The 22,378-nt window shown below is 47.8% G+C and overlaps 1 protein-coding gene across 1 annotated transcript; it reads right to left on the bottom strand.

Moving 5' to 3' along the window:
- Window positions 1-15,244: 15,244 nt before the first annotated feature.
- C3H15orf48 (chromosome 3 C15orf48 homolog) lies at window positions 15,245-18,845 on the bottom strand. Its single transcript, XM_004609637.2, has 4 exons — window positions 18,788-18,845; window positions 18,533-18,618; window positions 17,658-17,718; window positions 15,245-15,462 (listed from the first exon to the last, which is right to left on the bottom strand). The coding sequence occupies exons 1-4, from the start codon at window positions 18,821-18,823 to the stop codon at window positions 15,394-15,396; spliced, it is 252 nt and encodes an 83-aa protein (XP_004609694.1). The 5' UTR covers window positions 18,824-18,845; the 3' UTR covers window positions 15,245-15,393.
- Window positions 18,846-22,378: the final 3,533 nt, after the last annotated feature.

Genomic DNA, 22,378 nt, shown 5'->3' with positions numbered 1-22,378 from the left:
TTAAATATTTTTATTAGTGAATCACCGTGAGGTACAGTTACAGATTTACAAACTTTCGTGCTTGTGTTTCAGTCATACAATGGTCGAGTACCCATCCCTCCACCAGTGCCCATTCTCCACCACCAATGATCCCAGCATCCCTCCCACCACCCCCACCCCATCTCTCACTTCTGTGGCAGGGCATTCCCTTTTGTTCTCTCTCCTTTTGGGTGTTGCGGTTTGCAATAGAGGTATTGAGTGGCCATCGTGTTCGGTCAATAATCTACTTTCAGCACGCATCTCCCATCCCAAGCGCAGCCCCCACTTTTTACTTTTAAATCAACTCATTTTCACGTGTACTTCGTTGTCTGGATACAGTGCCATTTTGCCATACTCAAACCTGACCACTAGATGGCACGAAAGCCTCGTGCCTGAGGCTTCCTCCACCTATGACTGCTTAATCTCCCCCAAATATTTTACAGGCAATTTTAAACAGAAAATAAACCATAATACAGCTACATGGAATGCAGTGAGGACTATTTGTCTTGGTGTAACCCATTAGTTTTTATTAGACGAAAAAGAATTAAAAAGGCTCTTACTTCAAAGCAAGGAATACAGGCGCACCTTCAGGACCTGCAGCGGGGCAGGATAGGGGGTTAGCCCGGGAGCTACACACACGTATTTGTCTTCTTTCTCTCATTGTTTTCTCATTTTTTCAGTTCTGCTTTCAGTTGGGCTGGATGGATAGCACAGCAGGTAGGGCATTTGCCTTACATGCGGCTAACCAAGGTTCAATTCCTCCGTCCCTCTCAAAGAGCCCGGCAAGCTACCAAGAGTATCCGCCTGCACAGCAAAGCCTGGCAAGCTCCCCATAGCATATTCCATATGCCAAAAACAATAACAACAAGTCTCACAATGGAGATGTTACTGGTGCCCGCTCGAGCAAATCGATGAACAATGGGACACAGTGCTACAGTGCAGTTTTCGTTAGTTGTACATTGTGGCTGCTTCAGTTGACATGGTAACCACAGATGCCTCTCAGGAAGCCAAACTGATGGCTACGTTATGTAGAGAGAACACATCTGGATCGTCTGGATCGGACACCTCACACCGCTTCACATCTCCTTGACAAGCAGCTTGTCCCTACTGCCCCCACTGGAGGCTCCTCTGTCAACTCTCTCTCTCTCTCTCTCTCTCTCTCTCTCTCTCTCTCTCTCTCTCTCTCTCTCTCTCTCTCTCTCTCTCTCTCTCTCTCTCTCTCTCTCCTCATTCTTCTCAGCATTGAAGGAATGAATGATAAAACATTTCTGGGCCTAGCAGTCACCACAGACACAGGAAGACCCTGAAGAAGAAGCCTCTGGAGGGGCAGCTCCTCTGGGAGAGCTGGGAGGGCCTGACCCTCGTGAGTGAGTGCGTGAGGGGACCATGAGTAGAGGAACTGCACCCAAGGCTGAGGAAAAGCCTTACACGGGGCTCAAAGCTTAGTTAGGATGCGGAGAGAAGTTGACCCCTTTTCTCCAGCCATCACAGTGATCATGGCAAGAGCACAGGAACCTCGGGGCAGAAGTTTGCTTCATTTCCTGAGGCCTCACTTCCTAAGATAAGCGTTCGATGAGGTGTGTCCAACACTCATGTTCAGAACACACTGAGTGAACCCAGGTGTCTCCCCCCTGAACTTCACCCAGCTGAGAGATTCAGAATCGGCTTTGGATAGAGGTGGGAGTGTGGGGGGTGCTGTGGTGGGGGGGAGGGAAACTAGGGACATTGGTGGTGGGAAATGCACACTGGTGAAGGGACGGTGTTGGAACATTATATGACTGAAACCAAGTCATGAATAACTTTATAACTGTATGTCCCTGATTCAATAGGAAAAAAATTAAATTAAAATTGAAAAAAGGGGCTGGAGTGATAGCATAGCGGGTAGGGCGTTTGCCTTGCACGCGGCTGACCCAGGTTCAAATCCCAGCATCCCATATGGTCCCCTGAGCACCGCAGGGGGTGATTCCTGAGTGCAGAGCCAGGAGTAACCCCTGTGCATCGCCAGGTGTGACCCAAAAACAAAAACAAAAAAAAAAATTGAAAAAAGTTTTAAAAGGCTTTGACCTCTCTGGTTCACCTGAATTCTGTTCCGGGATGACTGGGCAAACTGGCCTTCTGAGCAATCAGGAAGTTCTGACACGCTCAGGGTTTCTCACAGGTGAAGGAAGTTTCTCTGTTTCCTGACTGGGTTAGTGTCCACACAGGGACCTGGCAAGCCACAGGGGTGTCCCCCAGAGTCCAGGGCCAGTCTCAGCACCTCCGGGCTGATGACGGAAGCGGGCAATGAGGTGCACTGCTAGCCCCCAGACTGCCTGCACCCACAGACGGGCAGAGCCAGGGGTGTTCTGGGTGGAACTGTGGGACCCCTTTAGAGTTTGGAGTCTCCCTTTTTTTCCTTCCTGATCCAGGTGAAACTCTGTGGTTCACTAGAGCCAACTGTAACTGCTGGGAAGAGCTAACTGTTAAATTTTCAGCAATTTTGTGATAACAGCTATTAAACAGTTGTTTTAAAAAATTTTTTAATTAGGGGCTGGAGCAATAGCACAGCAGGTAGGGCGTTTGCCTTGCACGCGGCCGACCCAGGTTCGATTTCCAGCATCCCATATGGTCCCCCAAGCACTGACAGGAGTAATTTCTGTCAGTGTGCAGAACCAGGAATAACCCCTGAGCATCACCGGGTGTGGCCCCAAAAGCAAAAATAAATAAGTAAATAAATAAATTATAAAGCGTCACAAGGAATATTCTCTGTTCTGGAGTTTCTCCTGCGTCTCGGTCTGGAATTATTCACTCTTAGCTTTTTTCCCCATCTGGAAAAGCCTGTGTTCTCTTTTTTTTTTCATGTGAGGAGGAGAGGTAAGGGTGTGGTTACCCAGCTGAGCTCAGGGCTGACTCCTGGCTCCGTGTTCAGGGGTCACTCATGGGGATCAAACCCAGGTCAGTCATGTGCAAGACAAGCACCTAAGCCCCTGCACTCTCCAGCTCCCGTGTTCTCTCATGAACACATGTTTCTCCCTTTCTCTCTCCTCATATTTCTCTAAGATAAACTACTTCAAAATAATCACAGAAAAACAAGTTCCATATCTCTTCAAAGCAACAATTAGTCCACTCTCTGTTCTCTAACAATTTTGTCTACGTTTGCAATCACACGTGCCTGTGGAAGGAGCGGGACATCGTGCTGTGTCTTAAGAGCATCATAGTCCCACCCTGTGTCCTACCACCTCTGCTGCCACGTCTGGCCTTGTGAGGTGAGGACAGAGACACCACAGAAATCCACAACCAGGGCCTTCATTCTCAAGAGCCCATTGCTACATCTGTGCCTGGACCTTTTTCTCAGCCAACCCTAGGGAAAAGAGGGAAGGAGGCAGGAGGCCTTGGAAGAAGAGGAGAGAGCAGTGGGGAGACCCTGGCTCGCCGGGTGGGCGGGGCCTTCTGAGAATGGGGGGGGTACATAACGAAGGGGATTCCTGGGAATCGGGCGCTGATTTGAGGGAGAAAGGCAGCAGCGAACACGTTGAGGGGAAACTACAGAAAGGAGGGGAGCTGGCAGGGCCAGGCACAGGCTGAACCCCGAGTTGCCTGCACTTTCGGGAAAACTGCAGGAGGCTGGTGCCAGCTCCCTCCAGTGTGGAGAGCCGCAGGAGAGAGCGACAGTGCTGTATGGGGCAGGGTCTTTGGTGAGGGGAGCACAGATGAGACAGTTAGCTAGACCCACAAAGGAAGGAGAAAAAGAAGCAGGAAATCTGTTTCTCAAACGGGGTGGGGGGTGCAGGGGGGAGCGCCAGACTCAGTTGCCAATGCAGAAATTACATTGGCAATTACTCGGACACCATATGGGATGCTGGGAATCAAACCCGGGTTGTGCGTGTAAGGCAAACGCTCTACCCGCTATGCTATCACTCCAGCCCCTCCCACTCCTCCCCACCCAAGAATACTTTTTAAGGCCTGGGCTTCGTTTTATTTTTTTTTTTTTCAAACCTCACTGTTAATCTGAGTCCTGCAGTATCTTCAACTGAGTCAGGCAGGAGATTCAAACTGGCTCTCCTGTCGCAGGTTATCAGGCCTAGCCTGCCACATTCCTGTCACCCTAAGGACAGAAAAACAATCTTTCCCTTGTTTTCCCCTGCCTCTTTCCCTGCCCTGGTTATTCCTCTATCAGAAGCAAGCCAGGCAGGTTCCAGCGGGTCTCAGTGCTTCCTGTCTGACTCACTTCTCAACACTTCCAGCTAAATCTTTTCTCAGAAGCATCTCAATCCTTCTCCCACAGTTGTGCCTCTTCTCACGCACACGGACAGCTTCCAGAACCTTCTATCACAAAGGTATCCCAGTCTCTGTCTCACGCTGGCTGTCCCCCAGGAGCCCAACTGTGTCATCTGGTCCTGCACGCCTGCTGTTCCTGCAGGTTCCATCTCAGGGACAGGCTGCAGAGCACCCGCCAAATCCAGGCATCCCTCAAACACCACACCTCCTTACCCAGCCACCTCACAGCTCAGGGGAGCACCTGCCTCTCATCCCCTTCGTCCTCTTCCCACCCCATCCATTTCCCAGGCGTCTGTCTTGCTTCCCCAATTAAGTGGCTTGTTCTTTTCTGTGCCCTATGTTTTGAAAGCAGCCAGTGATGTTTCATCTATTGAAAAATAATTTCCCACTCTTTCAAAAATAAATTGGGGGGATGGAGCTGAAGCTCTGCATGAAGGAGCCTTGGGTTCCACCTCCCCCCCCCAGCTCTTTATGATCCCTCATCCTCACTGGAGGGACCCTGAGTGATGCCAGGTGTGGCCCCCAAACCCTCCCAAATAAAGTTGTATCTCCAACTCCTAATCAGAATTTCATCCATTAATGATGAGCCCTTCTGAGGTCACTGTGTGTCAGGCACGGTGCAAAGGTAAGTGGGACCGGGCCTCAGGAGCTACATGGGGAGAGTCACTTGCAGGGGTGAGACTGTGGCAGTGCCCAGAGAAGGACAGAGAGGGGCACATCCATTCCTAAGAACATTTGGGGACCTCTTTGGTCAATCTGCCAAAGCTCAAGGTGTGGACACCCTCCTAGACCCTCACCCTCCTTCCCTGTGTCCCTTAAAAATATCTCTTGTTTGAGGGCACACCCAGCAGTGCTCAGGGGTCATTCCTGGCAGGGCTCAGGGGACCATATGGGATGCTGGGAATCAAACCCGGGTCGGCTGAGTGCAAAGCAAACGCCCTACCCACTGTGCTATCACTCCAGCCCCTCATTATTATTTTGATTTGGGGGCTGCTCTTGGTAGAACTCTGGGACTCCTCCCAGCCTACCAGCCCTGTGTTGGCAGGTGTCTCCCAGCAGTGCTTACATGCAAGTTCCACACTCAGGCATCTGTGTTATCTCTGGGCCCTAGAGCACATCTCCCGAAGTGCGCCCATCCCTACTCTCTGCACCTGGGCTGTCACCCTCCAGCTATTCTTGTCCTGTTTTTTGTTTGGGGACCATACCTGACTGTGCTCAGGCTTACTCTTGCCTTTGCACGCAGGGATCATTCCTGATAGGGCTTGGGGGCCATATGGAATGCTAAGGATGAACCTAGGTCAGGCACATGCAAGGCAAGCACCCTAACCACTGTACTATCCTATCCCTTTGGCTCCTCAGCCCCGAGCTATTCTCCAAAGCCAGAAAGAGCTTCCTGGGGTACAGTGCTAAAGTATCCTTTCCCAGGGGCTCCCCACAGGTGTAAAGGTAACCCCCAAAACTTACATGGCGCTGCTTGAACCCAGGTGGAAAAGATTAACTTTCAGATACTTATTTTCCTAACTCCAATTTAAATGAGCATGTTTTGTGCCAGCTTCTTGCTGGGTACTGGAACAGCAACCACAATGCCCACTGAGTCCTTTCCTAGGACTCGGATCCATCAGGGGTCCCAGATACTAACTCACCCCAACATCTGTCATCTCAAAGCCTTGCAGTTGCCTTCTGCCATGTCTGGGCTGTTCATCTTCTTTGTTCAGCCACATCTCTCAAGTCTTCAAGTCTTCGAAGAGCCTCCTCCCAGATCTCTCCAGAACCTCCTGGATGAGTCTACGGGGGCATGCAGCCCTGGAGAAGGCTGAGTCCCATCGGTCCAGCTCCAACTGCCATGGAAGCTGAGGGCTGGCCACTTCCTGTTCTGTCCCTTCAATTCCTGTGAGCTCATGAAATTTTCATATAAGTGAACCAACATGGAAAGTATCATGTTAAGTGAAATGAGTCAGAAAGAGAGGGACGGACATAGAAAGATTACACTCATCTGTGGAATAGAAAGTAACAGAATGGGAGACTAACACCCAAGAATAGTAGAGATAAGGACCAGGAGGTTTACTCCATGGCTTGGAAGCTGGCCTCAATTGCTGGGAGAAAAGGCAGCTCAGAGAGAGAAGAGAACAACAAGTAAAGGGTGTTTGGAGGACTCGCTCTGGTTGGAAGATGCGGGCTGAAAGTAGACTATAGACCGAACACAATGGCCACTTAATACCTCTATTGCAAACTACAACACCCAAAAGGAAAGAGAGAACTAAAGGCAATGCCCTGCCACAGAGGTGGGGTGGGGAGGGGTGTTGAGGTGGGAGTGGGGGGAGGGATACTGGGATCATTGGTGGTGGAGAATGGGCACTGGTGGAGGGATGAGTACTCAATCATTGTATGACTAAAACGCAAGCACGAAAGTTTGTAAGTCTGTAACTGTAACCTCACGGTGATTCACTAATAGTAATTTTAAAAATGATGAAATAGGGGCCAGATCAATAGTGCAGCGGGTCCGGTCAGGTGCTGGTCTTGCTGACCCAGGCTCAATGATGCCCTGAGTGCCACCAAGCATAACCCCAAAACAAAACAAAAAACAATCAAACCTCCCAATTGATGACATGATTCACGCCCAGCCCAAGAATAAGAAAGAGCTAATCAATCTTCCCTGCGTCAGGGGAGCCTGTGAACCCCAGGGCAGTCTGGAAGTGGTGAGTCAGTCTCAGAGGTGTGGGGGGCATGTTGGAAGCTCAACTCTGGCAATTAGGGGCTTCCCCCTACCCACACACACACCAGGAATATTGCTCTCTCCTCTGCCTTCCCTCCCAGCCCCCACCCTGCTCTCCCTCCTTCAAAGGCACCTGTGTAGGGAGCAAGGCAGGAGCTATGCTGGGATCTCCAGCTAATTCTACTTGGCCTAGAAACCCCTCAGACTCTCTCTGTCTCCCACTTCCGTAATCCAGTTCCCCCTCCATTTCTCCATTTCCCAGAGGAAAGAAGGGGACTCTGCAGGGGACGGGAGTAATGAACCTCAGTTGCAAGCAGAGCCTGGCCACCCCACCCCCAAAAGCTCTCCTGCCCCTCAAGAATTGGGGGGCATAGAGACATAGAGACAAAGGCATAGAGACAAGGGCCAGGAAGATTGCTCCATGGCTGGAAGCCTGCCACATGAGCTGGGGAACAGGCAGCTGGGATTCAGAAGGGATCACTAAGTCAATGATGGTTGGAGGATCACTCAGGAGGGAGATGTGTGCTGAAAGTAGATAAAAGACCAAACATAACGGCCTCTCAGTATCTGTATTGTGAACCATAATGCCCAAGAGCAGAAAGAAAGAAGAAAATTGTCAGCCATAGAGGCTGGGGGTGGGGGAGTATCAGGGGGTGGGAGGGATACTGGGAACATTTTGGTTTTGGAAAACATGCACTGATGGAGAGATGGGTGCTCAATCATTGATCGTTATATGACTGAAACTCAAACATGAAAGCTTTGTAACTGTATCTCATTGAGATCCAATGAAATTTAAAAAAAAAAAAGAGAGAGAGAGAGAGCCTTTACTGTTTGGGTGTCCCCACAGGGGGAGAAGAAATGAGTCCCAGAGCTCCAGGCCACTGCCCCGAGCCAGCACTGTCTGTTCCCTAGGGGTGTGTTCACAGACCAAGGCACTGAGCGAGCTGAGGGGGCTGAGGTCTAAGATGCTCCCAGATCCCCCTGGGATACCTGCACAGCGGAGGGAGATGACATCCGGGAGCCCCACAGATCTTCTGGAACGCCCCCACAGCAGGGGGAACTGAGGCGGTAGGATTGAGGCTGAGGGAGACCAGGAGATGAGGCGAGGGTGCGGCTGGCAGGCTGGAGCAGAGGGCCTGGGCCGGGCTGCCCCAGCTGGTCTGAACCGAAAGTGCGACCGCCCACAAGTGAAACTGGGGAGATGACTGTCACCCCCACCCCCAGCCCCTGCCCGCTCTCCCAGAGCCCCTCTGACCTCTAATCCGGGGAGCCAAGCTGCACCCCCTCACAGGCCTCGAAGGCGGAACACAGAAAGAATAGCTGGGGCGGTGGGGGGGGGGGGCGGTGTGGGCTCCGTAAGGGAGGGGTTCCCGGCCCTGAGAGAAGGAAACAGCCCCCAAGCAGGCCTGGACCTGCGGCTGAGAGGAGGAAGCCCCAGAGCTGACAGCTGCTTCCCACAGGACTTCCTCCTCCTCGTCTCAGCGGAAGGTGCTGAGAGGCGCCTCCAGCCTCCTGGCTGGTCTCAGAGCTCCTGATAGCATCCCTGGAGAATACGTGTCCCTGAGCAGGTGATAGTCCCAGAACCCGCACACGCTAGATCGAATCAGAATCAACGCAAGGACCATGAGTTCAGTCAGAGCTAAACCAGGAAGTGAGTGTTTATCCTTTGGGGGAGGGGGTTTCCCATCCCAGGAATCCCCCAGACCTCCTGCTTCACCACGTGTGCTCCGTGGTGGGCTGTCACAGAAGTGTGTGGCGTGTTGCTTGGGGACAGAGGGGCTTCAGGCACAGTCCAGCCACACACGTGGGGATTTAAATACTCAGGTGTTTCCTGTCCTTCTCACCTGACAGGGAGGCAGGAGGCTTGAGAGATTCTTCCCAGTCAACAGCACTAAGGAGAGGAGGCAGCATTGGAGCCCAGGCAGCCTCTAGACCCCACACTACCAAAAGGGAAGCTCTGAACAAGGATTTTCTCTTCACATGTGGCCCTGGGCCTCCCCCGTATGCTGCAGACACTGGAGAGCTTGCCAAGGCACAGATGCCCACCCCTGCGCCCTTCAGAGGCTGAGGGGACTGGTCTGGGGTGCAGCCAAGACACCTATCCTCACTGGTGGGTCCAGTGTGTGAGGTGAGAGGTGCCTGTTGCAGGCGCGCCTGGACATCCATCTGGGTCCTGTGTGTAGAGCAAACAGCTCTTCTGTCCCTGGAGGATGGAACGTCTTTCTGCAAAAGTCCTGTAGGTGCCACCAGTGGGACTGGTGTGTTGTCACACACCACTGGGGAATCCCAGGCTTCCAAAGAGGGAGTAGGATTTTCTCCAGAAAGGCAGGTACCCGGCCTTCATCTAAGGATCATCATGGAGCCAGATGACATGGGGGCCCTGGCAGGGCTAGAGGCAGGAGGTTACAGGAGAGCAACATGTGGAGGCTGACACTGCCAGTGGCTGTGTGAGGTGGTGGCGCCACAGAGAATGGGAATAGCTCCTGCCCCCACCCAATGTGGCCTTTGGGGTTTATTTGGTGGAGAAGGGGTGAAGGGCTAGAGCCGGGGGAAACAGCACTGTAACCAGGGCTTGCTCTGGCTCTGTGCTAAGGGATCACTTCTGGTGGAGCTCAGGGAACATATGCATTGCCAGGGATTGAAGCCATATCGGTTATGTGCAAGTCAAGTGCCCTGCCCACTGGGCTATCTCTCTGGCCCCTGCCTCCACCCTCTGTCTGTTGCCCTTGGCAGCCACTGGGCCCTACACACTCATTGGCTCAGGTGACAGTGAGGTTCCCTCACAAGCCCTGCAGTGACTCAGGGTCAAGTATGCACAGTAGATGGTGACTTCTGGGAGCCCAAGGGAGGGCGGGTTGGCAGAGTGGCTTACATGTGTGGGGTACACTGGAGGCTGTGTCTCAATGGAGGCTTCCAGAGTTGCCCCCACGATGGAAATGCCAGATTCTGGGGTCCTAAGTTTTCCAATTGTGCATGGGCCAAACTTGGGGTGACCCCCATCTGGTCATCTGGGGGGCTAGAGTGGGAACCCTAGCCTCTGCACCACAACCAACCATGGGAAACAGCTTTGTTTACATTGACATGAAGGGAGATTAGCCAGATGAGACAGGGCTGCCGGAGAGATAGTACGAAGGGGAGGGCACTTGCCTTACCTGTGACTATCTTGGGCTCAATCCCTGATACCCACCAGGAGTGATCCTTGAACACAAAGCCCTGACCTAGGTGCGGCCTCCCAAATATGAAAGACAGTACCCCCAGCCTATGCATTTTGGGGGGTGGGGGCTGGGGCCACACCCAGTGATGCTCTGGGGGTTAGGTGGTACTTGATGGATCATATGGGATGCTGGGAATCGAACCCTGGTTGGCCACATGTAAGGCAAACATCCTACCTATACTTGGGCCCCTACTTATACTTATTTTTAAGGGTAGAGACCTTGTGTTGTAAGCCTCTATCAGAGAAGGCCAGAGTAGGCGCTCCTGTGCATTTTCTCAGTGCTTAAACCCAGAGGCAGTAACATATGCCGCAGAGACCTGGACCCTACGCAAACAGGATGAGAATGCTAATCGGGTATCCCAAAGAGGAATTGAAAGAGCTATGCTTGGAGTATCATGTTTCACTCAAATGAGAGAAGGAACCTGAAGTTCTGACCTCTGTCAATGATCAAGAATCAGGGACGCTGTCTCATTCGCCAAGGCGTCGAAAATCAGATGGGCCGGACACGTAATTCAATTTAGAGATGACCGCTGGACTAGAGCTGTTACGGACTGGATTCCATGGGACATCAAAAGACTGCGTGGCCGCCCACTACGAGATGGTCAAACTTCTTCATCAAGAGCCTGAACGAATGGTTTGAGGCTCTTTGTGTTCCTGGAGCGAGCAGATACCATTGGGCTACATTAGCACATGACAAGGATGAATGTAGACATTACTGACACCCACTCTAGCAAATCGAAGATCAACAGGATGACAAGTGATACAAGTAATACAAACCCAGAGACGAATACTTTTACCAAGACTCAGGCCATGACTGTTCTGGGGAAACTTTGTTGGTTTGTTTTTATAGTGTTGGTGCTCAGGGACCACCAGGTCCATAGATCTGTTGCTGCTCAGGGATCAAACACCAGGTCTTGTACATGCTGGACATGTGCCCCACCCCGTAAGCCATCTCTCCAGCCCAATAGGCTTTTTAAGGTTCTTGGGTTGTAGAACACCTCCATGGGGCAGAACTGGTAAATGGGGAGTAGAAGATAGCGCCTTGGGAGAAGTGGATTTTCCAGATACACTTGGAATGGCAGCTGTGAGAAGTGAGGGAAGACTGTGAGGGTCAGTCCAGAGGGCCTCAGGGAAAGCATCTTTGGCACAGAGGTCTGAGCCCCTCCACCTCCGTGTCCCCAGGGTTGCTAAGCCAGGATTTTGGTGTATGCTGGCTGCTTGCACATTCCCCGGGTTCCAGCTGAGCTAGAGAAAAGCCAAAAGAGTCTTTCCAGCTCTTCCATCTGTCTTTGCTTATGAAAAGCAGCTTCCCCAGAGACTGATCTGCCCCAGAGCAGGGCTCTTGTTTGGGTGTGCCTAAGGGACATGGAGTGTCAACTCTTCAGGACCTGGGGCACACCCACACTGACTGGCCACAGGGCCCAGTGGGTCTTCTTCCTTCCCTGCTGGAGGGGCTCTGAGGTGATCTGTGGAGTGACCCCTGAGCACAGAGCCAGGAGTAAACCCTGAGCACAGCCAGGTGTGGTCCCCAAACAAAACAAAATCCAAACTAGAGGAGGGGAAAAAATCTGAGTACACACCGCAGGTTGAGATGTGGTTGAAATCGCCAAGATAGAAAATCTGCCCTAGAGTTAAAGAAAGGAGTTACACATCTCAGGTTGATCAGATGTGGGCCAATCTCCGAGATCTGTCCTAGAGTGAGAGAAAAGCATTAGACCTCTCAGGCTGGGCGCAGGTGAATGTCCCTGGTGGAGAAGGCACCCGCGTGCCTTCATCGTAGGGCTTCTCCCAACCTGCCTCTAACCCGAGGCTTTCTGTGCACCCAGGGGGCATTGCCAAGGGAAAGAGGCTTGGATTCTTGGTCTGTCTATCATAGTCTCATGAGGAAATAACAGGTAATCCAGGAAGGAGAGACTCAGTGAAAACATTTCTACGTGCTAACCTAACCCGTAACTTCAGCCCTGAGAGGAATCCCTCATCACGAAGCATAACTCTGAGAGGTTTGGACATGTGCCCAGGGCACCGTGAAGGTGAATGAAAGGCCAGGTGGGTTTCCAGTGTGGCCAGCAGAGCCTCGGCCACGTGTCCTGACATGGGTGGTCAGTAAGAAATGAAGATGTTTACAAACAGACATGCATCAACCCACTAGGTAAACCCTTCGTTCCTCAAGGAAGGAGGCGGGGATTTGATGGGGGTATCAGTGCCAACTAGAAGTTCTCTAGGCCTGGCCTCACAGTCTCTTCCCAACAAAATTTCCAGGATGACTCAGGACAGGATGGGACTGGATGCAGAGTCCCCACCAATCTCCCAGTGTTGTAAGCAGCAGAGCGCTAAGGTACTCTCTGTGGGCCTGAATCTGCAGTATCAGCCTTGCCATATATTCTCTGGCCAACTCAGAGCAGAGAGCTCAAATTCAGAGCCCCCCAGCCTCCCAGAGGTTCTGAGTCAGAGGGGAAATCACAAGTCACTGCAGAAAGAATCAGACTGATGTTTGGAGGAATTGGTTTGGGGACAGGAAGGGTTGCCCTGTTTTCTGGGCAGCATGACAGCCCCACAAGCAGATTCGAGGGTGAGAGAATAGTAACCCCACTGTGAATTTAAAGAAAATCTGCTCCTGCCTCACTGGGCAACAGCCGGGCCCAAAAGGAGGCTTTGCCATGTCACCATATTGTGGGGGAGGAGGGGAGGGACTTGAGGGAGAGGAGTGGAGGGGATTATGGCAACTTCTGTCATTTTCTAAGGTGAAAGTGTACAGCAGATTTCTTTTGTGTTGGATATAATTCACATACTATAGAAATCACACTTAAAGGGTCCAATTTGTTGCATTTTAATTTAGAAAGTAGAAAATGTCACAAGAATTTTCTGGTGGTAAATAAATAATAGATTATTTTGCAGGATGGCTCCATGGGTATATATAATAAACAAAACTCTTCTAGGGAATGGAGAGAATACAATGAATGGGGAGCTTGGCTTGCACATGGCAGACCTGGGTTTGATCCCTAGCACCCCATATGATCCCCCCAAGCCCACCAGGAGTGCTCCTTGAGCACAGATCAAGGAGTAAGTCCTGAGAACCACCAGGTTTAACAAACCAAATAACTCTTTCAACTGAACAATATCATACCTGTTCATTATATAAGTCAATGGTGTCACTGCAGAAAAACCTGAAACAATTAAAATGAGAATAGGTGGTTGACTCAATAAACTTGTCTCCCAAAAAATAAGCAAACACTAGCTCACAGGTGCCTTGTGATCCCTCCTTCTTCCCACCCAGGCCTGCTGGGTACCACTGTCAGTCAACCCTGAGCAATGTCAGGGGTGGCCTGTTTCAATTTGCTGCATAATTCCAGAATTTTCTCCAAGACCCATCCTCACACCAGTCTCATAGCCCTTTTCTCTACTAATTCTCTTCACTATACTATCTTTTATTTCCCTGCAAACTTTGGTTTTGTTCATTGTTTTATCTCATTTGCACAAGAACAGTGCCTAAATAACCAACAGTAGGTGCACAATAAATTGCTGGTGAGTGAATGGGCTTCCAAGAAAAGCTTACACAAATATTTGCACTGGATATTATTTAAAAGATGCTTTGAAATGTGTATCCTCTGTTATAGACTTGACCTCCATTTAATCTGTATCTGATTTTGAAGGAAGCTTAACAGTGAATAAACCTTGCAAACATGAGGTCAAGCGGTCAATCCCCAGAGTTACCTGTCTATGCTGAAGGTGATAATGTCTGGATGTCACTCAGCTTGGACTGTCATCCCTGGGACTCAAGTAATTTCTGCCCACACAGCTATCAGGCGTGTATGACCCCCAGAACACAGCATGGCTAAAATGATATTTTTTTTTGTTTAAATATTGAATGTAATCAAAGTAAAGTGAAAGTAAAGTGAAATTTACCAGTTACACATCTGGGGTGGGGGGCTGGGGAGGTGGGGGGAAGGGGGGAGGTATATCGTGATTCTTGGTGGTGGAATATGTGCACTGGTGAAGGGATGGGTGTTTGAGCATTGTATAACTGAGACTTTAACCTGAATGCTTTGTAACTTTCCACATGGTGAATTAATAAAAGAATAAAAAAAATGATATGTAAGCATCATAATCTTCTTGACAACCTGTATGTGAGCACCATACCTAAGAGTGTGGCCTCCCTCAAACACTTGGTTAAGCACCACAACAAAGTAACCCCAGCAAGAACTGAGGCCAAGAATGAGTGCACTGCAACCTGAGGTGTGAGTCTCTGAGAGGACCAAGCCAAGTGTGTGAGCACCAGTCGGCAGGGCAAATCCTGGTCAGCACATCAACAGACGGAAGTAAAGAAAATTTTTTTTTAACTTTTGGGCCACACCCGGTGATGCTCAGGGCTTACTCCTGGCTCTGCACTCAGGAATTACTCCTGGTGGTGCTCGGGGACCATATTGGATGCCAGGGATCAAATCCAGGTCAGCTGTGTGCAAGGCAAACACCCTACTGGTTATACTATCGCTCCAGCCCCATAAACTTTTTTTTTTCTTTTTGGGTCACACCCAGCAATGCACAGGGGTCACTCCTGGCTCATGCACTCAGGAATCACCCATGCCGGTGCTCAGGGGACCATATGGGATGCTGGGATTTGAACCCGGGTCGGCCGCGTGCAAGGTAAACGCCCTACCCGCTGTGCTATCACTCCAGCCAAACTTTTTTTTTTTTAAAGCAAGTTTACATAGGGGCCAGAACGATACTACAGTGGGGTAGGGTATTTGCCTTGCATGTGGCAGAGTCTAGTTCAATACCCAGCATTCCATATGTTCCCCGGAAGCCGCCAGGAGTGATCCCTCAGTGCAGAGCAAGGAGTAAGCCCTGAGCACTGCCAGGTGTGGCCCCAAAACCAAAAGACAAAAAGAAGAGGGGGGAAAAAAGGCAAGCTTACATAAATGGTACTTAACCACAAACAACTGTTTAATTTACAAATATTTATACTTTTGAGAAAAATACTCAGATATCATAACTTAAATTTCAATGTACAAGAAACATGCTTATTTTTAGACTGTTACTGTTGCACTATCTTTTCTTCCTTTTACTTATATGAGTCTGAATATGGAGTCTAGCCCTAAAACTGTAGCAGAAGCATTTCCATACACTGGTCTCCGTACTCAAGTCTGCGATGAAACGTTTCCCTGGATCTAGAGAGTGCTCTTGAGAGGGCTGCTCATCGGGTTGCCCTTCGAACCTTCTGCAACTCTTCAATGGGCTTCCACTCTTGGTTAATTGTTAGAAGCTTTAAAAAAAAAAAGGAAAATAAGTATTATTAATTTAAGTGGGGGAGTGTTAGGTTTTCTTTGTCCTTTATCCTTCCACCCTCTTTGGGATGGGCCATACTTTCATTTAGAAAAAGTATCATCTCTTTCCATCTCTACACCATACCCAAAACAGTAATCAAGGCTGGCTTATATCACTGTTTCCATCCAAAAAGCCACTAGATTCATGAATGTTATAGAATCAGAGAGAAAACCCACATATATTTGCCCCCAAATATTAAGTTCAATGATCAAGAATCAATTATTAACCAATTATCAATAATCTAGAACCTTTATTATCAGATTCTAAAGTGAACTTCTCCTGGGTTGTTTTCTGGGACGGGGATGTGTGTTTTGTTTTTTAGGGCCACATCTAGGGGTACTCAAAACTATTCCTGACTCTGTGCTTAGTGTTCTCTTCTGGTGGTGCTCAAGGGACAATATGTGGTGCTGAGAATACCACCAGGGATGGCCAAATGCAAGGCAAGAGTCTTAACCCCAAGTGCTATCTCTCCAGTCCCTGAACTTCCCGTGGTTTTATGTGAATTTTAAGTTCAAAAAGTGTCTATTAATGGGTGTATATTGCAATGGGTATATATGACAGATAGTGAGTTCTTAAATTTCCTCATTGAAATGACTCAGCAAAGGTACAAGAAGAAAAAGGGCAGAATTGTGGACAGTTCTTGAAAACCAAAGAATCCCACTCAGAAATCCCCACAAATTTTCTACTATCCCAGGACCTAGCAGATGTGGACTGCAGAAAGATCCCATTGTACTATAGCACAAAATTCACGTGCAGGAGCCCCAAGTGTGAGCCCCAACATCACATGGTCCCTCAAGGACCCCAAGGAATATCCCTGAACACCACTGAACATGCCCACTCTTTAAACACAATTTTAAATCATAAATGTCCCCTCACTAGATCAAACTGTGCTTCTTCAAAGTCTCATTTTAAAAATTGGAGTGGGGGGGAATCTGAGAAGATAGCTTAGGGGTCAGGCATGCGGGTCTTGCATGTACAAGACATCAAGTGCCCAGAGCACCATCACATTATGGCCTTAGTGGCCCTGGCACTGTTGGGTCAAACCATCAAGGCTGATTGGCTAAGTATCACCAGGGTGGCCCCCTGGCTCCCTGAGCACTGCTTAGGAAGTCCCAAAAAGAAAAAATAGCTTCTATGATCATCCAAATGTGTCTTAGGTGACACATTTCCTCTGTTTCTTACCTCTAAGTGTTTAAATATAAAAATATCTTTAAAATGTTCTTAAAATTTTATTACTATTATGAATTATATTGAATTCATTGAAAAATATGAATTTAATGAATTAAAGCTATGAATTTAGCTATAAAATTAGCTAATATGAATATTAGATAATTTTACTTTAAAAGAATGTAATTTCTGGGGCCAAAGAGATAGTACAGAGGGCAGGGCACTTGCCTTGCACACAGCCCAACTTGGGTTCAATGCCTGGTACTCCTTGTGGTCCCCTGAGCACCACCAGTAGTAGTACCAGGAGTAACTCCTGGCCCCAAAACAAAAAAAGATATAAAAAATATAATTCCTGCTTTTAGGAGCTCCTGTTCTTTATCTCATTTAACCTAATATTAGCTTGAGATAAATGGGTTAAATGAGATAATGTATTACAATAAAGATAAAAGTTAACTAAGAATCAGGCACTGGGCTAAAGTGCTGGGTGTGTGTGTTTGTAGTGCTGGATCAAACCCAGGGTCTCATACATGCAAGGGAAGGGCTCTATGTCTTAGTTACAGCCCTGGCCCCCTTTATATTTTTATCTTTAGTCTTTTAATCTGAGGAAGATCCCAGTTATGGTTACAATTTTATAGAGTCTCAGAGAAGCCAAATTGTCTAATATTAACATATTGCCTAACAATCACTTGTGAATAACAGATGGAGGATTTGAATGGATCTCCAAAACTCTGCTACATGAAAACCTAAAAGTGAAGGGTATTAAATCTATATTTCTGACAAGCTTAAAACACATTCTTAAAACATTCTAGTTGAGCTAACTAACTCCTGGATGCCTTAATTTTTTTTTTTTAATTCATTAACTGATCAGTAGTTTACAGTCTACAGAATTTCAAGAGCTTAGTTTCCTACGTCTATATAAATGAATTGTTACCACACCACAAAAATAACTTTTCAATTTAATAATACCTTTGCAGGCACATTAGGATCCACATATTCCCAAGGCTCTGGGTTTCTTGTTCGATCAATGCTGAGAAGAAAAAAAAAAAGATTAAACACCTGATTAAAATTAAGTATTAACTATAAACATGCTTTGCATTCATCTGTTAACTGAAATTGAGGGATGCTTGCTTAAGGGAGTCACCATTTATTCCAGTATCATGGATCCTGGTAAGCTCTCTGCACTTAGGTGCAGAAGGTCTATACTCCTGTGATGGGGGCTAGACTTGGAGAATGTTCCCACAAACAGGACAAGGGAAGTACCAGGCAAAAAGCAAGGAACACTAGTTTTGCCTAGTTTCTGGGATGGTAGGAGGGTGGGCTTGACCTCTATAGGTGGTGAGCTGCAGGCCCTACACAGACCACTCTGCCATTTCCAGCACTCACCCTGGCAAGACCAATTTCCAGTGTCTCTCCCTGCTGCCAGAATCCACGATATATGGGGAGCTAATACTAGGGTCATTTATATACAACCAGATCTATCAACCTGACCTCATTAGAAAAGATCTCTCTAGTACATTGAAATTTAAATTGTCATTGCAATGAAATGTTGAAGTTTGATGATGACATATATGCCCCAAAACTTCACATTTTGAAACTGAAGTGGAAAAAGAAATATCAAACTTTGATGCAGGAGAAGTACAGGAGAGCCACTGGCGGAAAGGATTTTACATACAAGGAACAAACTAATTTGTTTAATAGTCTTCTGACACCAGGATGTTCTCTAGCCCTGACTTCAAGTTCACAATTTAACATTCTACTCCCAGGAGCTGGGTGGGGACAGGGGCAGGCGGGGAGACCAAGCCAACACTTCCTAAAGACATTTTATAAATGATGCTACTTACATCACATCGGACTTCTTAAGGGAGTAGAGAGCGATGAACACAGCTCCACACCCCCCAGCAGAAACGAACAACAACAAGGGAATGATCTAAGAAAGAACAGTTGAGGGTGAATAGTCTCACGTTTCAATGTAAAACATCTGAAATCAACGTCTCACGGTCTACTTCTGCAGCGTTTCCCAACACCCCACTCCCCTTATCTTAAAAAAAAAAAAATCACATTTTCCACCAAGATTTGTAATTGCTTTACAAACTTACTTCCTTCTTCTTCATGAGGATTTGGAAAAAGTTCATGATGAATTCAGTGTAGAACGCCAAATCTAAAGTCAAAGAAAAATCCAAGAAAGTGGTCAAAACGTCAGCCACTCGGCCCGTCCCATCCAAACACCTGCCAAGTGCCAAAGCCAGTCTCTGGCCAGACGCGGACTTCGTTGCGCCGCTCTCACCTGGGAGCGTGGTGGCGCGCGCAGCCAGGTAACGCCCGGCTCAGCGCGCGCGGCCTTTTATAGCGACCGCGGCCGCTCGCGGGGGCCGGGCTGAGCGCGTGCGGATCGGCTCCAGTCCATCAGCCGGTGCTGGGCGCCAGGGCGCCCCCTGCCGCTCGCCGCGATGCTTACCTGCCGCCTGGAGTTCCCAGGCATCCAGGGGACCTGCTAGTGGGTGGAACCTGGAACAACTGGGTCCAGGGTAGGAAGCTCTAATGGGGTAAGGCCTGTTCAAAACCCACCTCTCTAAAAGGGGATAGAACGGAGAAAGTGCTGTGGAGTCGAGGAGAATGGGAGTCCCGCAGGCGGGGGGAGTTAACTGCGTGTACCTAGGTAAATTAAAATTAATCCAATCACTTTTTTTTCCCCCTTTTGGGTCACACTTGGCGATGCATAGGGGTTACTCCTGGCTCTGCACTCAAGAATTACTCCTGGTGGTGCTCAGGGGACCATATGGGACGTGGGAATCGAACCGCGTTCGGCCACGTGCAAGGCAAACGCCCTACGCACTGTACTATCGCTCCAGCCCCGATCCAATCATTTTTTAAAGCTGTGAAATGTGAGGAGCTGGAGCAATAGCACAGCGGGTAGGGCGTTTGCCTTGCATGCGGCCGACCCGGGTTTGATTCCCAGCATCCCTCATGGTCCCCTGAGCACCGCCAGGAGTGATTCCTGAGTACAAAGCCAGGAGTGACCCCAAAAAGAAAAAAGAAAAGCTGCAAAATGTGAGCTAGCACACGTATGGAGACAACACTTAAATTATGGAGTTCCTTTCAGGTGACCTGCCCCCAGTGTTTTCCCCGCTAAAAAACCTCAGGGAGAAAAAGATCAGCTGGAAAGGTTTCTAAGCTGACCCTGAGGGATGGCTTTCAATTGAGGGTTCCCTTTTAATTTGCTCCTAAGTGAACAGCCTTTCCTTATGCAGATTACAAACGTGGTTGCAATAACTAGTTATTTCATAAATAATTTATTAAAGGTTTAGAGAGACAGCAGGTAGAACGCTCTGAGCGGGGTACCACTTATGGTGCAATCCTTGAGCACAGAGTATCTCTAAGAGTGATCCTGAGGGGCTGGAGGGATAGCACAGCCGGTAGGGCGTTTGCCTTGCACGCGGCTGACCCGGATTTGATTCCCAGCATCCCATATGGTCCCCCGGGCGCCGCCAGGGGTAATTCCTGAGTGCAGAACCTGGAGTAACCCCTGTGCATTGGTTGGTGTGACCCAAGGAGTAAGTCTTGGGCAACACCCGGTGTGCAAACCCAGTGCCTTCTCCTTCCAATACTTTATCAATGTATTAAGTATATTAAATACTAAATCACAGCAATTCCATTAAGAAAAGGGCTGAATGAGACTGCAGGAATCTTCTCAACGTTTTTGCAAGATAAGGAGGTGTCAGTTAGGCTGAGAGATGCTGGAGTCATACCAAGTGTTACATGTCAAGTCACATAACATGAAAATGGTGGAAGTGTGATCAGAACCACCCGCAGAGCCCTTCTGCATCTGCTCTTGACTACTTCAATGAAGAACATCAGAGTAGCTATTCAGTTTTAAAGCTTAAGTTCAAGCAAAGAGTTAATGTCGAAACATTAGAACTATTTTTCAATCCTATTTCAGATCTATGTATGGACATTGTATTAGCAGACTGACCTGGAGGTAACTGCTTCAAAAGTATGAGTCTGTGCCAACAGCCAAAATGTCAGTATAGCCTGACCTGCAATTAAGGACCCAACCCTATCTTGGAAAAATGTCCTTACATTAAGAAATTAACCTCTTCTCAGGAAAATGTCAGAACACGCAACACCCGAGATAACTCTCATGCGCCCCATTAGGACTTGCACCCTGTGTCACTGAGAATTTGCATGTATTGTTACTTCCCCATTTTGCCTACTTCCTCATGTAATCAATTATAAAAAACTAGCTTGAGAGAAATAAAGAGCCTTTTGCCTTTGCTTGCTTGATCAAAGCCTTGTCTTACTTCCATTCTTTTCTCTTTACCACTCGCGCACCCTCTCCCGGTTACCCACGTTGACTAGTCTCGAGGGACGGGACAAGTCTGGGTTTACATATATGAAATCTGGGAAGAAACCTAACACAAAGGGGGGGACTTAATGTTTGCAAAGCCTGTGGCATTCAATAAATTACAATTATGCATCTCAAAGATTTGTTTCCTTTAAAATCGATAATAAAAGTAATTTCTCATCTAGAAGACAAGGGTCAGAGAGGATGTTTGTTGTTAATCACATCAGCTACTTGAAAGAATATGCTACATTAATTCTCCTGTTTGTACTGCATAGGATCAAAGAAAAACTTTGTTCTTCTGTAGGATTTTTAAAGCTGTTTTTGTTAAAAGGGGGTTATTTTTCTCAGAAGAGTAGAAGAAAGGAAAAGGAAGACTAAGGAGGCAAAAAAACAGAGGGAAAAAAATCTTATGGGTAATGTAGCATGGCTCCCAAATTAAAATATTGCTTACTAATGATCTTAACATGTTACTGATACAGGCACATACCAATTGTGGGAGACACTGTATGCAACAGTGGCTTAAGTAACACAAGTTGCAGTGCTGGCATCAGTTTAAACCCAGCCCAGCTTTTTCCATATAATTTCTTTCAAAACACAGTATTGTTTTGTGGTGGTCAAGACATTCTGAGAATGGGAGTGAGGCACAGTAAATTAGTACTTAAATCTCTAACCCCAGCTACTAAAAGCAGCTAATTTAACAAGATACTCTAAGAAAACATATTAAAAGTGATGTTAATTTTGTTGGGTATATTGATGGTATTAAGGTTATGTAAGAAAAAGAAAATGAAAATTAACCCTTTAAAAATTCATTGAAAATTTTGAGACACCATGATTTAAAATACTGTTAATTATAGTATTTTAGGAATATAGTATCATTGCACTATACCCACCACCACAGTGAACCTCCCTGCACCACTGTCTCTAGAATAATCCTCATCCCATAGATAACTCAGTTCTACAGGCAAGTTCTGTATCATAAGCTACTGTTTATTCCCTTACTGTATTTATGTTCCACACATTGGATATTTGTCCTATTTCCTTAGACTCGTTCCAGTCAGCATGATACCCACCCTCCAGTTCCATCCAAGCTGTAGTAAACTGCAAGATTTCATCTTTCCACAGCTGAGTGGTATTCCAATGCGTGTGCTGGCCACAGCTTCTTTATCCACTCATAGTTGTTGGACATTTGGATTGCTTCCAGATTTTAGATACTGTGAACAGTGTTTCAATGGATACAGGAGTGCAAATATCTTCCTGAATTAATGATTTTGTGCTCTTGGAGTAGATGCCAAGAAGTGGAATTAACAAGTCATATGGAATCTCTGTTCCTCATTATTTTGAGACT

This window comes from Sorex araneus, chromosome 3 (genome assembly GCF_027595985.1).
Source record: "Sorex araneus isolate mSorAra2 chromosome 3, mSorAra2.pri, whole genome shotgun sequence".
Taxonomy (NCBI): domain Eukaryota; kingdom Metazoa; phylum Chordata; class Mammalia; order Eulipotyphla; family Soricidae; genus Sorex; species Sorex araneus.
This window is presented reverse-complemented; position numbering and strand designations above follow the sequence as displayed.

Coding starts and splice junctions, on each gene's coding strand:
- C3H15orf48 (XM_004609637.2), bottom strand. CDS start 18,823: ATGAACTTTTTCCAAATCCTCATGAAGAAGAAGGAA. Junction 18,619..18,787: donor TCCTCATGAAGAAGAAGGAA/GTAAGTTTGTAA, acceptor GTTCTTTCTTAG/ATCATTCCCTTGTTGTTGTT. Junction 17,719..18,532: donor CTTAAGAAGTCCGATGTGAT/GTAAGTAGCATC, acceptor TTTTCTTCTCAG/CATTGATCGAACAAGAAACC.